The sequence below is a fragment of the Labeo rohita genome, chromosome 19 (genome assembly GCF_022985175.1).
Source record: "Labeo rohita strain BAU-BD-2019 chromosome 19, IGBB_LRoh.1.0, whole genome shotgun sequence".
Lineage (NCBI taxonomy): Eukaryota > Metazoa > Chordata > Actinopteri > Cypriniformes > Cyprinidae > Labeo > Labeo rohita.
This window is the reverse complement of record NC_066887.1, coordinates 7,930,385-7,946,496: the sequence shown is the minus strand read 5'-3', so window position 1 is coordinate 7,946,496 and position 16,112 is coordinate 7,930,385. Positions and strand designations below refer to the sequence as shown.

General features: G+C 36.8%; 3 protein-coding genes across 6 annotated transcripts in view; 2 read left to right on the top strand and 1 right to left on the bottom strand.

The window, feature by feature from the left end:
- Positions 1-882: 882 nt before the first annotated feature.
- LOC127181869 (zinc finger and BTB domain-containing protein 12-like) lies at positions 883-6,919 on the top strand. 4 transcript variants are annotated; one of them, XM_051136856.1, is made up of 4 exons: positions 883-970; positions 2,054-2,270; positions 2,643-2,912; positions 4,935-6,919. In XM_051136856.1, the coding sequence occupies exons 2-4, from the start codon at positions 2,061-2,063 to the stop codon at positions 5,940-5,942; spliced, it is 1,488 nt and encodes a 495-aa protein (XP_050992813.1). In that variant the 5' UTR covers positions 883-970; positions 2,054-2,060; the 3' UTR covers positions 5,943-6,919. The 4 variants fall into 4 exon arrangements, with proteins under 4 accessions (XP_050992813.1, XP_050992814.1, XP_050992812.1 ...); XM_051136857.1 differs by lacking the exon at positions 883-970 and adding an exon at positions 990-1,174; XM_051136855.1 differs by lacking the exon at positions 883-970 and adding an exon at positions 990-1,452.
- A 94-nt stretch (positions 6,920-7,013) lies between these two features.
- On the bottom strand, positions 7,014-12,659 carry nelfe (negative elongation factor complex member E). Its single transcript, XM_051136866.1, has 11 exons — positions 12,597-12,659; positions 12,332-12,416; positions 11,224-11,293; positions 10,981-11,126; positions 10,810-10,884; positions 10,538-10,575; positions 10,176-10,447; positions 9,911-10,055; positions 9,615-9,669; positions 7,416-7,518; positions 7,014-7,286 (listed from the first exon to the last, which is right to left on the bottom strand). Exons 2-11 carry the CDS (start codon positions 12,404-12,406, stop codon positions 7,213-7,215), a joined length of 1,053 nt encoding a protein of 350 aa, XP_050992823.1. The 5' UTR covers positions 12,407-12,416; positions 12,597-12,659; the 3' UTR covers positions 7,014-7,212.
- A 174-nt stretch (positions 12,660-12,833) lies between these two features.
- skic2 (SKI2 subunit of superkiller complex) overlaps positions 12,834-16,112 on the top strand; it is a 32,002-nt gene continuing 28,723 nt past the window's right edge. Inside the window, exons 1-8 of the mRNA XM_051136844.1 lie at positions 12,834-12,913; positions 13,198-13,319; positions 13,407-13,528; positions 13,621-13,738; positions 15,156-15,270; positions 15,355-15,429; positions 15,517-15,570; positions 15,916-16,073. Of these exons, the coding sequence (XP_050992801.1) occupies positions 12,901-12,913; positions 13,198-13,319; positions 13,407-13,528; positions 13,621-13,738; positions 15,156-15,270; positions 15,355-15,429; positions 15,517-15,570; positions 15,916-16,073 (777 nt within the window). The 5' untranslated portion in view covers positions 12,834-12,900. The remainder of the gene's footprint in view (positions 12,914-13,197; positions 13,320-13,406; positions 13,529-13,620; positions 13,739-15,155; positions 15,271-15,354; positions 15,430-15,516; positions 15,571-15,915; positions 16,074-16,112) is intronic.

Below are 16,112 nucleotides of genomic sequence, written 5' to 3'. Positions count from 1 at the left end.
TCTGGTGAGGTAGGTGAAATATTAGCCTAATATCTTAATTAATACTGCTTGTATGTATCTTTACCACTTATTAACTGTTCAGTAGTTTGTCAAAATATTATGTCCTTTCATGCTTACTAGCAGCTCCCACATGTTTTTCTATGGTTTAGACAGCATAAATTAGCATAACAACATATTCAGTAGTACATTAACCATGAAGTCTATACGGTTGTTTACGTCTTCAATATGGCTGCGCATCTGGGTAACTGACCAAACCGTGACGTCAGTGCAAACCATCTATCCACCTTATTTTTCCAGTAAGAAAGGACATGGCTATTTGTGTATTTTATGAGTCTGGCTTCCAGTCTCATCTGCATCCAGCTATATTTAGCTGTACAACATAGCTCGTTTTGCTGCTTGATATTGCAAATCGTTGTGTCTTACCGTATCATTTTAACGTATTAACTTAATTACGAACACGCTTGTGTAAAAACAAAACATTTTTACCATTTACTGCACGTTGTTATTCGCGTTATTTGCCTAGCGGCTAATTAACCGGAAGTCTCGCCCATTGGCTTCCGTGTTTAAAAATAATGGGGATAGCTGCTAATAAACCAGAAGTCTCACCCATAGGGATAGCATAAAAACAAACCAATCGTAAGACATCTCGTAGCACTCAGATGTAGCGCCGCCTCCTTGATGTCATAGGAATAAAATAAGAATGTCTTCTCTGATATCCTCTGCCATTGCTTGTTGCCATGTCAACCAGTGACTCTTTCAATTTAATAAAGTTTATAACAGGTTGCCGGTAGGTGGGGCCATTAGGCAAGTATTTTTATACACTCGTTCAAAAATAACATTTCCCACGACCCCCCTTCCACCGCTTTGAGACCCCCGGGGGTCCCGAAACCCAGGTTAAGAACCACTGTCTTATTGTTGTCCAAACGGGGCTTTTATTCTGAAAATCATCCGTCGTATTCAATATTTCCTGGTAAGTTTCATTACTTTAATTTCATTATGCGAATTCTAGCCGTAATTGTTTTAAAACACACGGAGCGCAATAGAAAAAATGTAGGAAGGACCGAAATCAGAAACATAAAGACAACAGACTTCTGTAAACGAGAACGAGATTTTAGTGTAATGTTTTCGCTCGTCCAGTGATGTGGATGGAGATGGTTTGATTTCTAGACATCATGTGTGTGTTCGTGTGTTTTGTAGGATTATTTATTTTTCTTCACTAAATCAGTCAAGATCAGATCAGTGAGATGTTTGTAGGGTAGTGAGGGCAGTGTGTTAAACAGCCTCTCTGAAACAAAAGATACGACAGTGCCAGCTACTTTAGCTTAACACTGATACAAACAATAACACTGGTTACACATAATTCATACAGCGAAGAACTGTGCTGCTGCTTTATTGTAAATATGAATTTATAACTGAGGTCATACACATACACCCTTCAGAATCTGCAAAAGGGTAATAATTTTTTTTGTACTGTCCTGAACAATGTATTTCACATAAATGTTATGTATACACAAGACAAAATAGTAACTTAGTATATTTTTAACTAAACACTAAACAAAATGTATGCTTAATTCTTAATACTGTGTTGTTACTGATCCACAGCTGTTTTTTATATTTTGTGAGCTGTTCCTAAGTTCCTTGTTAGTCTTGGGTTGCATATCACATTGCATTGTAGAAACCATTGGTGGCAATAGTTCTTCTTATGCAATTAGAAAATGCAGCTCTGGGCAGTTAAACAGCACACTGTTCTTCATAAATATTCTCCAGGTTCTGCATATTGATTGGATTTCCAGCATCTTCTGCACATTCAGTCTCTTTCCAACAGTGACTGTATGGTTTTGAGATCCAAAGCTGGAAACAATCCTTAATTCTCAAAAAGGCAATACATTATATTAAGAGCTAGGGGGTGCAAACTTTTCAGTTAGCGGGAAGTATTGTAGTAATAGTAACTGTGATTTTAAAGTGCAGATATGTGTTTCGTGGGCATTCATATGAAATTCTTCAAATAGTAAAAATAGGTAATTTCTTGCCTTTTTTCTTTTGGTTTCTGTAGTGAAAACATGGATGTGGATGTGGTGAGTTTCCGTTTGCCTGGACATGGGGATACCGCCTTGAGTAACATGAACTTCCTGCGGACACAGCAGCACTTCTGTGATGTCACCATTGTGGCGGGAGGCAGGCGCATGTTCAAGGGTCATAAGGTTGTACTTGCTGCTTGCTCTGTGTTTCTCAGGGACCAGTTTCTCATGAACCCCTCATCAGAGCTACAGGTGAAGCCATTTGTTGCCAGGTTCTCATGAAATCTTCTGTATGATTAGTGTGACTTTGATCCTTCTTATTTTTTGTGTAAAAGGTGAAATCTGATAACATCAGGACAGGCTGAAGAAATAACAGTCTTTGCTACACATACATTTTCTGTCACTGATTTAGAAAAAAAGGTTGATATACATTTTTATTTTAATTATTTTAAGTGACCGTATTGTCTCTTCTTTATGTAATAGCTGCTGATTTTTTGGACTAACTTAGAATGTACTTTTGCAAGCTGGAAATTATATGCATTATATGCAGACAGTTTATTTTTTTTTTTTTATATGAACAGTGGTTGTTTAATTCTGTCAACAAATGCTCTCTTTGTCCACCAGGTGTCAATGTTGCACAGCTCAGCGGTGGTATGTGAACTCCTCCAGTCCTGTTACACAGGGATGCTGCAGTTCAGTGCCAAAGAGATTGTGAACTACCTGACTGCAGCCAGCTACCTGCAGATGGAGCATGTGGTGGAGAAATGCAGAGGAGCCCTGAGCCAGTACATGCAGCCCCAGAGTTGCAGCCCAGTTGTGAATGTCTCAACTTCAAACAAGTCTATTCAGACTGTGAAATCAGAAGATTTTCCGTCAATGCCAGTGATTGTCAGTGTAAGTACCCATTCTTTGGGATCTATTTTGGATCTTATACCGCATCACTGCATCCTCACAGTTCAGGAAAGATACTCCAGCCTGTCAATGCTGAACTCTTCAACATCCACCACAAAGATGACCATGTAAATATGTTTCAAATGTATGTAGTAGTCATACCTGCTGACGGATACTCACATTTGACACATTATGAAATAATCACAAGTAACATGACATGTGGCCAAGGGATGAGGGATATCTGAGGGACTCGTCCTTGCCCCTCAGATATCCCTCTTCATTGCCCCTCAAATATCCCTCATCCTTGCCCCTCAAATATCCCTTATCCTTGCCCCTCAAATATCAAACATTCCTCATCCTGGCCCCTCAGATATCCCTTACCCTTACCCTTGGCCCTCAGATATCCCTCATCCTTGCACCGCAAATATCAAATATCCCTCACCCTTGCCCCTCAGATATTCATCATCCTTGCCCCTCAGATATCCCTCACCCTTGGCCCTTAAATATCAAATATCCCTCATCCTTGTGCCTCAAATATCCCTTATCCCTTATCCATCAAATATAAAATATCCTTCATCCTTGCCCTTCAAATATCAATTATCCCTCATCTTTGCACCTCAAATATCAATTATCCCTCATCCTTGCCCCCCAAATATCCCTCATCCTTGTGTCTCAAATATCCCTCATCCTTGCCCCTCAAATATCAAATATACCTCATCCTTTTGCCTCAAATATCCCTCATACTTGCCCCTAAATATCAAATATCTCTTTGCACCTCAAATATCAAATATCCCTCATCCTTGCATCTCAAATATCAAATATCCCTCATTCTTGCCCCTCAAATATTAAATATCCCTCACCCTTGCCCCTCAGATATCCCTCACCCTTGGCCCTTAAATATCAAATATCCCTCATCCTTGTGCCTCAAATATCTCTTATCCCTTATCCCTCAAATATCAAATATCCCTCATCCTTGCATCTCCAATATCAATTATCCCTCATTCTTGCCCCTCAAATATTAAATATCCCTCACCCTTGCCCCTCAGATATCCCTCACCCTTGGCCCTTAAATATCAAATATCCCTCATCCTTGTGCCTCAAATATCTCTTATCCCTTATCCCTCAAATATAAAATATCCTTCATCCTTGCCCTTCAAATATCAATTATCCCTCATCCTTGCCCCTCAGATATCCCTCATCTTTGCACCTCAAATATCAAATATCCCTCATCCTTGCATCTCCAATATCAATTATCCCTCATTCTTGCCCCTCAAATATCCCTCATCCTTGCCCCTCAAATGTCAATTTTCCTTCATCCTTTCCTTCATCCTTGCCCCCATACTTTCCTTCATCCTTGCCCCTCAAAAATCCCTCATACTTGCCCCTTAATATCAAATATCTCTCATTATTGCCCTCAAATATCAAATATCCTTCATCCTTGTCCCTCAGATATCCCTCATGTTTGCACCTCAAATATCAAATATCCCTCATCCTTGCCCCTCAGATATCCCTCATCTTTGCGCTTCAAATATCAAATATCCCTCATCCTTGTGCCTCAAATATCCCTTATCCTTTGTCCTCAAATATTAAATATCTCTCATCATTGCCCTTCAAATATCCTTCATCCTTGCCCCACAGATATCAAATATCCCTCATTCTTGCCCCTCAAATATCAATTATTCCTCATCCTTGCCCCTCAAATATCAATAATTTTTTATTATAACTCTCCAAATTGCAAATTTTGCTTTGATGTTTGGAAAGATATGCTATTAAAATGCCTCATATTAATTGCAAACTTGTTTGACCAGTTAAAATCAATGCAAATTGTGAATATTCTACATATCATCCAACCCTAACGTGTAGTTCCCATTCTGTGCCACAGATGATTTGACCCATCAGTCATCCATCAAACCGACTTCTGATTTCCATGTTGTAAATCTCTACCAACACCACAAAGAATCAGATCAGCTCTTATTAGATACTTTGCTCAGATGTAGTTTACTAATTTATTTTTTACCATAACAGGTCAGAGGATCAGATGCATCTGGCCACTTTGAGGGAGAGGACGAGCCTGAGAGTGACATCATTCAGGTACAGATCAACGATGAACTTCCAGACACAGAGAAGCCCCCCAGTGCTGAGGAGGAAGACAGAGAAGCTATTGTCGTGTTAGATGACCATGAACAGCCAGACACTGTAGAGGAGCCCAATATGGAGGGTCAAGCCAAAGGCAACGGCTTCAGAGGGACAGGCCGCATGTGGAGACGACGACACAGAGAGCACAGTGGAGGCAGAGGAAGAGGCTTTAAACACAGAAAGCGGTACATATTCAAAGACCGCAAGCATTTGGGTAACTACCAGGATTATCAGGAGCACCTTCCACCACCAGATGAGACCATGAGTAATTTTGGAGTGGACTTTCAGTCCAGTTACAAATCCAATCAGCATCTCACAGATGGTTCTGTCTTTGTTGAGTACAGGCCTGGAGAGGGACAAGGAGAAGAGATCGGCTCTGATGGAGGTCCTGCACTCTTTAATGTGGAAGCTTCCAGTGTGGAAGTTGGGACACATGCAAATGAACATGGAGCTGCTGACGAGTCCGTAGCAGTGGTGGGATCCACATCCTGCGTAACGGGACCAGTGGTGTGTGAGCATTGCGGACTAGCGCTTTGCTCATTGCAGGACTTAGCCATGCATTCCCTGGTGTCACACCGGCTGTATGTGTGTCCATGCTGCGGGAAGCAGTTCAGCCACTTTAATATCCTCAACCGTCACATGATTGTCCACCGTGGAGTTTCCAAGCTCCACTGTTGCCCCCTATGCCAAAAAACCTTCACTCAAAAGTCAACACTGTATGACCACATGAATGTACACAGCGGGGAGCGGCCATATGTGTGTGCATACTGCCGCGTCAGCTTTGCCCACAGATCTGCTCTACGTCGTCACCTAATGGAGCAACACGGAAAGACCATGCCCCAAAACCACCTGGAGATGCAGCGAAACAATATGGGTGATGTTGGGCTAGGGGTTTAGATCAAATTGAAAATTATAATGAAAATTAAATTTGACATTATTTTTTTTTTTAATACACTTCTATTTTTAATTTGCACAGCCATAGAAATGTCTTCAAAATCAATATGTAATAACTATGCATTTGAGCTCTATATCCTGGAATGAATGAGTGAGAGTTTGCCCAAAAATGAAAATTCTGTCATGTTTTATTCAACCTCTTGTCATTTCAAACTTGTGACTTTCTCGACTGTCTTTCTACTGTGAAATACAAATATTTATTTAATGGTTCTTGTCCATGTTATAAAAATTACTGGGGTCCAAAAATTGTGACTCTATTATTACAGGTGCCTGTTGGGCATTACTGCATGCTCCATCAGTGCCTTCGGTCCAGCTGTGATCTTTAATAGATATTTGCCTCATCAATCACAGGACTTCTTCTGGTGGTGGGACAATGGTCAGGAACATCACCTATTTTACATTATTACATGTCAGACTAATGTCTACATAAGATACATATCAGACAGTGCATTTACCCATTGGCTTTTGTAATGGGTAAATGCTTTGCTAAGACTTTGTTTCTTACTGCTGAAATATTGTTGCATTTTCTCTCTCTTAAAAAACTTTGTTTTAATAGCTTCCCCCATATTTATTCATACGAGTAATGTTGTATCTCATGGGAGAAAAAAAAAATAATGGAAAATTCTAAAAGAATGGTGTGTTTCACATTAAATCTGATATAATGTTACTCCTTTTAGTATGCAGTGAGTTTATATAACAGTGCATGCCTCTGTATTTGTGTTCTTAGTATTCTGTTTCCCTTTAGGCAAAACTAGCACTGGAAGGTCTGAACTAGAGCTCATTTCATCAATACCATCTAACGTTGTGGATTGTTGCGGGGGTAGGCTTGTTCTGGTCTGCAGTAAATCAGTTTTTATCCACAAAGCTCATATTTGCTTGATGTCACCTCTAAAAATTCAAAAACAGATTTATAGTTTCTGCCTGTCAGACTCTGAAGATGCACTTGTATAGCTGTTTCACTGAGGTAATGTTTTTTTTTAGTATGCACATATTATGAAGTCAACCCAGACATGCTGATGGAAAAGTTTATTGATTATTTATTGAACACAATGACATAATCCATGACTGAGCTAAACGTCCAAGCAGTAAACATGCTCAAACACTGTGCTGATTAAATGACAGAAAAGTAACAGATTTACTTCATCACTTCTTTGAAAAACAAAATGTATTGCTGGACTTTTTTAGTAGTTTAACACATGCTAAATAACTGTTTTCAAAATAAGTCTTCACTGTAGACGACCTGGCTCCGTTTGTCTCTGTACGAGCCCTTGGCACTGTTCTGCACAGCTGTGAAGGAGGAAAAAAGCAGGAGCAAGAAAAGGAGACAGAAATAGAAATGGGTTAGTCAAGTGTGCAACACTCAGCCTGCTTGACAGGTTTTTTTTTTTTTTTTGCTTGTGAAATGTCTTTATTTACCAAGAGAAGCCCAGACAGATTTCCCTGTGGCAGCATCAAGCATGGGCTGCTTCCTGGCAATGCTGACTTTGATGTTAACGTCACCCACAGTAGTGCCATTCAGCTGAGAGACAGAAAGAGTGGAAAAACAGAGGGTTTTCTTTCAGTAAATAAACAAAGATCACAGAGCACTATCACAGAAAACACATTTTTTTGTGCATTTGTAATGCTGAGTGTTAACGTGCAATGCAGACAAGCTTGAATATACACAATACAAAAACTCTACAGTCCACAACAGACTATTTATAAATGCTAAGCTGCAAAACATCAGAAATCGACATGATATTGATGTCACAAGAGTTTGTTAACAAATGAGCACTAGAGCTTTTATGACTGTCAATAAAAGTTTTCAGTGGGTCCTCAGATCACTTCTGTGGTTGGCTTTTAGTGTACCAAAACAATTGTTTTTGGTTACTGAAATACAGTTTGCATAATATAAAATAAAACACATATACACTACCAGCTAAAAGTTTTTGAACAGTAAGCTTTTCAATGTTTTTTTTTTTTTTAAAGTCTCTTCTGCTCGCCAAGCCTGCATTTATGTGATCCAAAATAAAGAAAAAGTAATGATATTGTGGAATATTTTTACTATTTAAAATAACTGCTTTCTATTTGAATTTATTTTAAAATGTCATTTATTCCTGTGATCAAAGCTGAATTTTCAGCATCATTACTCCAGTCTTCAGTGTCACACGATCCTTCAGAAATCATTCTCATATGCTGATTTGCTGTTCAAGAAACATTATTTATGATTATTATTATCAATATTTTAAACAGTTAAGTTGATTAATAGGAAGATCCAAAAATCTGCATTTATCTGAAATAAAGAGCTTTATACATTATACACTATACCATTCAAAATGATAGAGAAAAAAGTGATGATAAAGACATTTATAATGTTAAAAAAAAATTCTATTTCAGATAAATGCTGTTCTTTTGAACTTTCTATTCAAAGAAACATGAAAGATTCTACTCAGCTTTTTTCAACATAATATTATTTTAATTTTTGTGTAAATCCTGTTACTGTAAGTTAATTAAGTTAAAGAAGAAGTCCACTTCCAGAACAAAAATTTACAGATAATGTACTCACCCAAGATGTTCATGTCTTTCTTTCTTCAGTCGTAAAGAAATTATGTGTTTTGAGGAAAACATTTCAGCATTTTTCTCCATATAATGGACTTCTATGGTGCCCCGAGTTTGAACTTCCAAAATGTAGTTTAAATGTGGCTTTAAACGATTCCAGCCGAGGAAGAAAGGTCTTATCTAGCGAAACGATCAGTTATTTTTATAAAAATAATAAAATTTACATACTTTTTACTGTCAAACGCTCGTCTTGTCTTGCTCCGCCTGAACTCGGTACGTCAAAAAAACTCCCATCTCATGTTCTCCCTCAAATTCAAAATCATCCTATATCACTGTTGTACCTTTTTTGTTAAGGGTGTTTGATCTTCTTTGCATGTTCACTTTGCAAAGACTGGGTCGATACTTCTGCAGCAATGTAGGATGATTCTGAAATGATTTTTGAAGTTGAGGGAGAAAATACGATTGGAGTTTTTCGACATACCCTAACTGTCTTGAACCAGAATACACAGGGTTCAGGGAGAGAAAGACAAGACGAGCATTTGACATTAAAAAGTATTTAAATTGTATTTTTTAAATGAAAACAACTGATTGTTTCGATAGCTAAGACCCTTCTTTCTCGGCTGGGATCATTTACAATCACATCTGGGATTGTTTAAAGCCACATTTAAACTGCATTTTAGAAGTTCAAACTCAGGGCACCATATCAGTCCATTATATGGAGAAAAATGCTGAAATGTTTTCCTCAAAAAACAATTTCTTTATGACTGAAGAAAGAAAGACATGAACATCTTGGATGACAAGGAAGTGAGTACATTATCTGTAAATTTTTGTTCAGGAAGTGGACTTCTCCTTTAATATACTAAGACAAGTCCTTATTCACCACTTACTTACTTGCGTACGTACATGCCTGAAAATTGACATAATGACATGGGAAGTGAAGCCTGTCAAAACTAAGATCTTTTATATATGGAATTCTTAAAGGTAAACAAAGAAAAGGAAGTATTAAGTACAAAATATTAACGTATGACAATAAAAAAAGTGCAGAAAGCAGCTGCATAATAAGAATGGACTACTAACCTCTGCCACAGCCTGGTCTGCTGATTCAATCTTCTCAAAGGTGACAAAGGCACAACTAGTAAGAGACAGAGGGCAAAAATGGGTTAAATATTCTGTGTTTTCTGAGACATTTCTCAGTTCAAAAGTTAGGCAGGACAAAGGTTAAAAAAATACTTTTATTTAGCAAGGATGCATTAAACTGATCAAAAGTGACAGTAAAGACATTTCTAACGTTACAACAGATTTGTTATCCACATGGATAATGATAAGCATACAATCCTTTGTAAATGCCCAAAAGAATCATTAAGCAATCTTACTTGCGTGGTGAGTCCATCGAAAGGTCGATGATGTTGCCATGCTGCGCGAAGGCCGAGCGCAAGCTGTCTTCCACTAAACCTGTGCCGTATACATACACTGTGTTTCCTTTGCGCACACCTCTGCGCTCTGGATACGAATCTGATCCTGAACAACATTAGAGATGATTATTAGACCTTTACATTTTCAACAGAACAATTAAATATTCTCAGTTCTTAAAAACATTGTAATGGCACAATATGAACCCTGAACGGAAGTACTACTTACGTCTGTAGGGTCCGTCCCGCTCTCTGTCTCTTTCTCTGTCTCGTTCTCGATCTCTGTCCCTGTCTCGGTCCCTTTCTCTATCTCGGCTCCTGTCCCGTTCACGTTCCCGGTCTCGTTCTCTCTCCCTGCCTCTCTCACGGTCTCTCTCTCTGTCCCGGTCTCTGTCTCTATCTCGATCTCTTTCCCACTCCATCTCTCTTTCCCGATCCCGCTCTGATTCTCGACTCGGCATTCCTCCCTCATCATCACGAGAACGATCTCCAGGAACAAAACTATAAGACAAAGTAAACAGCATTAAATTGTACTGCAATAATGTTTCTATGAAGGTATAAGATTATGAGTATTATTTTTTACAGTCTCACCTCTCATACAAGGATTTCCTGTGGATTCGTTTAGCAGACTACAAGAAAAAAACACAAAATTGTAATATACTCAACAGACTTGTTGACACTGTTATGACACTGAAGAAAATTCAGCTTTGCATCACAGGAATAAATTACATTTTAAAATATATTCAAATAAAAAACAGTTATATTAAATTGTAATAATATTTTAAAATATTACTGTTTTACTGTATTTTTATCAAATAAACCCAGCCTTTGTGTGTCATTTCTACAGTGTGAAACAACATTACATCAGGAGGCTCCTCATCTGTAGAGATGCTTCTTTGAAATGGCAGGAATGCTGGGGCTGAACCTTTCTCAGGATCCTGAGAAACAAAGAAAATCCATAATTAGCTTTGTATGAAAAATAAACATTAAATTTATGCTAACTTGCCATTACTGAGGTGAAAAATGTCTCTTACTTTCAGTTTCCCCTCAAGTGTTCTGGAGCGCTTGAAGCCTGAGTTTTTGTTCTCTGACTTGATGGCGCTGATCGCGCCGGACTTTATCAACATTTTGGCCTGTTCCGTTGCAGTCGCTGTGTCCACCACCGGCTGATCTGACAAAGCTTAACAGAGACAGTCATAGAGATCATTCACAGATCACAGATTTCAAACTTATTTCAGGAGCATCTAGCAAGTTTAGAAATTCAGAAATTGACTTACTGCGCTTAAGCCCTGTCTGACTCGTCTGATTAGTGGAGCTTTGCTTCTTCAGAGCCATTAAGGCCTTTTTCTACATGACACAAGTGAACATAGACAATACTATATGTCAAAAGGATTGTTTATATGTAACCCTGAACCACAAAACCAGTCTTAAGTCGCTGGGGTGTATTTGTAGCAATAGCCAAAAAGACATTGTATGGGTCAAAATTATAGATTTTTCTTTTATGCCAAAAATCATTAGGAAATTAAGTAAAGAACATGTTCCATGAAGATATTTTCTAAATGTCCTACTGTAAATATATCAAAACTTAATTTTTGATTAGTAATATGCATCGCAAAGAACTTAATTTGGAAAACTTTAAAGGCGATTTCTCAATATTTTGATTTTTTTTGCACCCTCAGATTCCATATACTGAAATAGTTGTATCTCAGCCAAATATCGTTCTATCCTAACAAACCATACAGCAATAGAAAGCTTATTTATTCAGCTTTCAGATGACATATAAAGCTCAATTTCGAAAAATTGACACTTATGACTGGTTTTGTGGTCCAGGGTCACATATGTGCATGTACGTGTCTTTTTTCAGCTTTGCCTTGCGCAGTTGGGTCTTAAAAGACAGTTAATGCATAATTAAATCAACACTGAACTGACTTGAGCTGAATGAGAGATGTCTTCTGTACACCGCAAAAAAAAAAAAGCTTATCTTACTTATTATTTGTGTCTGGTTTCTAGTCAAAATATCTAAAAAGTGTTAAATCAAGATGCATTTACTAGATAAGTAAAATGACAGGATATTTAGTCTTGTTTCTAAATGAAGTGCATTTTGCTTAAAACAAGTAAAACTATCTGCCAGCGGGGTAAGGAAATTACTTTTTATTTTTCTTACCACACCGGCAGATAATTATATATATATATATATATATATATATATATATATATAATATATAAGTACAACATTATTTTCCTGTTTATTATTATTATTTGCACTGTATAAAGCATTTATTTATTAAATAAGACTTGACTTTTTACACTATTATTTATTATATTATATGATATTGCCTTTAACGGTTAGTAAACATATAACGAGAACCGTAACTACATTTTCACCTTTTTCTTTAGTTTAGCATATTTCTTCTGCAGTGCTTCCTCCTCTTCTGTCAGTGAACTGGGAAATATTGCCATTTTGCTCGATCTGTTGAAAAACAACAACAACAGCGATATGTTTAAGCAGATGTTTTCTATCTTTTCCAATCAATGCATTACCATAATAACATGCTATCGATGTTTTCATGTTTCCGCTACAGGTGGCTTTTAACAACTTTTACAAATACTGCATAAAAACGCATAAAGGCGTTGCTTTATACTAAATTACCTTAAAATCAGAAAATGAACATAAGCGTCTGCAGTAATTCCTCGCTCGGCGCACAATTATGACGTAATCTGTTGTCATCCACGGAACCAACTCAAACAAATAATTTTTCCATAATATTTTTTTTTTATTTTACACTGTATTAAAGTACATTAAAACGTACATTTATTTTAGTTAACACACATACACCATTATGTTGTAAAGTAGTAAATAATAATAATAATAATAATAAAACTTCCGTCCGTTAGTTCTGCGCAGCTTCCTGCAGGACGTAAACTTTATTGATACTACAGAACTGCAGAGTGACATGGACAAAATAGGTATGAAAAATAAAATCGTGCTGTTTTTTATTTGCAATATGTAATTGTGCGTGCTTATCTGGTGTGCTACAGTAATATAAACATGAGTCAGTTTACGATTTAGCAGCTTTGCTTCATAAGTCGCTCATATGTCAGCCAGCTCAGCAGCTACATTGCCAAACTATATGTGACAGTACTGGTCCAACGGGTTTTATGAGCATTCTGGTCTTACTCCAGATCGTTTTCTTTGTATTTGCCTGTAGTTGCAGTGGTACTGATAAACTGCTGTTTTATTCTGTGTGTAGATTTGCCCCCATTGGGTCCTGATGATTTGCCCCTGTCTCTGCTGGAGATGGGCTGCTCAGGGAGATTTGAGCTCATCACACACCCACTGCCCAAAAACAGACCCCTGCCTCCACGCAGCACGGTTAGTCAGTTGATAGCACTAGAATAATAATGTACTAGTTTATGAATGCAAATATATGCATTTTGTATTTCTATAATCTTTTTACAGCTTCCCCATGGGCTCCCTCCTACTTGCCTGGATCTAAAAACAGAGGTAGAAAAGCGTTTTCTCAGAGATCCTGCTTGGCTCCCAGTACATGATGTAGATGATGCCTTCCACAAGTTCCTTAAGTATGCACTGAGACACATGCAGAAGGAAGTGCTTTTCTTTGCAATATGTATCAGATCTTTACTAAATTGTCTGTTAAAAATTTGTCCTTTAGGATAAGTACGCGGGACAAAGAGGTGGACTCTCTCCTGCACTGCTCACTGTCTCCACTGCATTCTGGTCTGTCTGTGGTCAGAGATCCCACCACCGGTATGCTGCTGGATTTCACTGAGGTAACACTGGAAAATATTTACTGCAATGTGTATGTCAATGTTAAAGTTTGTTTTCTTATTACATTTCGGTATTCAAAGATAGATTCAGTATTGTTATTGTCACCTAAAACAATTTCAAAACATTTTTGTTAATCAAAATTAGGTTAAAATAAAAATTATAAATATTAGATGTAATATAAAATATAAAAATTAAATTAAAATAAGTGGTTGAAACAGTATTGCAGTTTCTGAAAGATAAAGATAAATATTTAAATGCAGACAAAAACTAAAAATATAAAAGCTAATGTAAAATGTTAATAAACACAAAAGGTTGATTTCCAGAATAATGATTCATAAAAATATTTATTAATGTTTATTTGAAAGTCCCAACATCTTCCACTCAACCAGTGGTGCCAGTTTGATCTTTTTGCCGAGCCAATAAAAAGCTGTAATTATTTTTGCTTCAGTTTCTGCCTAAATTATGCTCTTCATATTTATATTAAAATTCATTTTTTTTAATGTGGACAAGGAAACCACAGCAAATGTTCTTTATAATGTAATGCATTTTTTTATAATGGTTTTCAAAGAAGTCTCTTCTGCTCACCAAGCCTGCGTTTATTTGATACAAAATACAGCAAAAGCAGAATATTGTGTAATATTTTTTTTACTATTTAAAATAACTGCTTTCTGTTTGAATATATTTTAAAATGTAATTTATTCCTGTGATCAAAGCTACATTTTCAGCATCATTACTCCGGTCTGCAGTGTCACATGATTGTTCAGAAATCATTCTAATATGCTGATTTGCTGTTCAAGAAACATTTTTTTTATTATTATTAACAATATTTAAAACAGTTGAGTACATTTTTTCATGATTCTTTGATGAGATCCAAAGATCTTTTTTTTTGGAAAGAAGTTATAGAAAGTAATACTTTTATTTAGCAGTGATGCTTTAAATTGATCAAAAGTGATGATAAAGACATTTATAATGTTATGTATGTATAAAATGATGTTATAAATATATTTAGAAAAAGATTACTATTTCAGTTAAATGCTGTTCTTCTGAACTTTCTATTTATCAAAGAAGCCTTAAAAAAATACTCAGCTGTTTTCAACATAATAATAATAATAATAAAATAAATGTTTTCTGAGCAGCAAATCAGAATATTAGAATGGTTTCTGAAGATTCATGTGACTGGAGTGATGATGCTAAAAATTCAGCTTTGAAATCACAGGATTAAATTACATTTTGAAATATATTAAAAAAGAAAACTAGTAAAAATAGTAAAAATATTTTAAAGATTTACTGTTTTTCTGTACTTTGAATCAAATAAATACAGGCTTGGTGACCAGTAGAGACTTCTTTAAACAACATTAAAAATGGTACTGTCCAAAAACTTTTGACTGGTAGTGTGACGTTATTTTGTTTTTATGTCAGGTGTTATTAGAGGACACAGGATTGTCTGCCAAAAATTCCCTCTCATTACAAAGACAGCCTGGACCTCCGTCAGAGAGCCTGAGAGGGAGTAACACAAACTATCCATTTCTGCCAGGTTCAGTAGTTCATATTTAGATGAAATTCTAATAATTCTGCTTAAATAATGATCCAGTTTTTAATCTCTGCTGTTTTTGTACAGCTGGAATGGAAGAACTAACGTTAGAACAGATTAAGAAGAAGTCAGAGCTGGAAGAAGACATCGACTTTGAGAAAGGTTGGTGGTCTGTTTTGCTTTGTCAGTAAACAATCATTTGTGAGTGTCTGGAAGAAAACAAAAAAAGTGAAAGTTTGTTTCTTGCAGATTTGTTGACGGTTCCTCCTGGGCTGAAGGCTGGTATGGACTTCAGTGACAAAGGTCTGATTACTGCTCTCTGCATGCATACCATGTCATCATCCCACTTTAGCTTGTGCATGATTAATATCCAAAATATAATAATAATCTGCCATTGTTTACTCACCCTCATGTCCTTGCATGACTCCCTTTCTTCAGCAGAACACATAAGAAGATTTTAAATAATGTTGGTTTCCAAACAAATTTGCTGACCACTGACAAATGTATAGACAAAAACACACTGAGGCATTTCTAAATCATTTCTTTTATATTCTTTTATAAAAGTCAGTTAGGTTTAGAGCGACATGAGGATGAGTAAATGATGACAGGATTTCAATTTTGAGTAAATTATTCCTTTAATGTCTTTAGAAGCCAAAACCACGAAGAGTGAGGTGAACCTGCTGTCCCTCCTCTCGATGTTTGATGATGTCGTTGACGCTCTGCCAGAGGAGAAGGAGGGAGTCTCACAAAAAGAGGAGACTGTTAAACTTCCCAGAACTAACAGCTTGGAGGACCTGGGAATTAAAGTGTGTATAACCTAAAGAAAGAATTATGATTTAGGTGAT

Bases quoted from the DNA above. Each gene is read 5' to 3' on its own strand.
- LOC127181869 (XM_051136856.1), top strand. From the start codon at position 2,061: ATGGATGTGGATGTGGTGAGTTTCCGTTTGCCTGGACATGGGGATACC. The intron at 2,271-2,642 runs GTGAAGCCATTT...TTTGTCCACCAG, and splicing joins ACCCCTCATCAGAGCTACAG to GTGTCAATGTTGCACAGCTC. The intron at 2,913-4,934 runs GTAAGTACCCAT...TTACCATAACAG, and splicing joins CAATGCCAGTGATTGTCAGT to GTCAGAGGATCAGATGCATC.
- nelfe (XM_051136866.1), bottom strand. From the start codon at position 12,406: ATGGCAATATTTCCCAGTTCACTGACAGAAGAGGAGGAAGCACTGCAG. The intron at 7,519-9,614 runs GTTAGTAGTCCA...TCTGTCTCTCAG, and splicing joins CAGACCAGGCTGTGGCAGAG to CTGAATGGCACTACTGTGGG. The intron at 7,287-7,415 runs GTAAATAAAGAC...CCTCCTTCACAG, and splicing joins ATCTGTCTGGGCTTCTCTTG to CTGTGCAGAACAGTGCCAAG.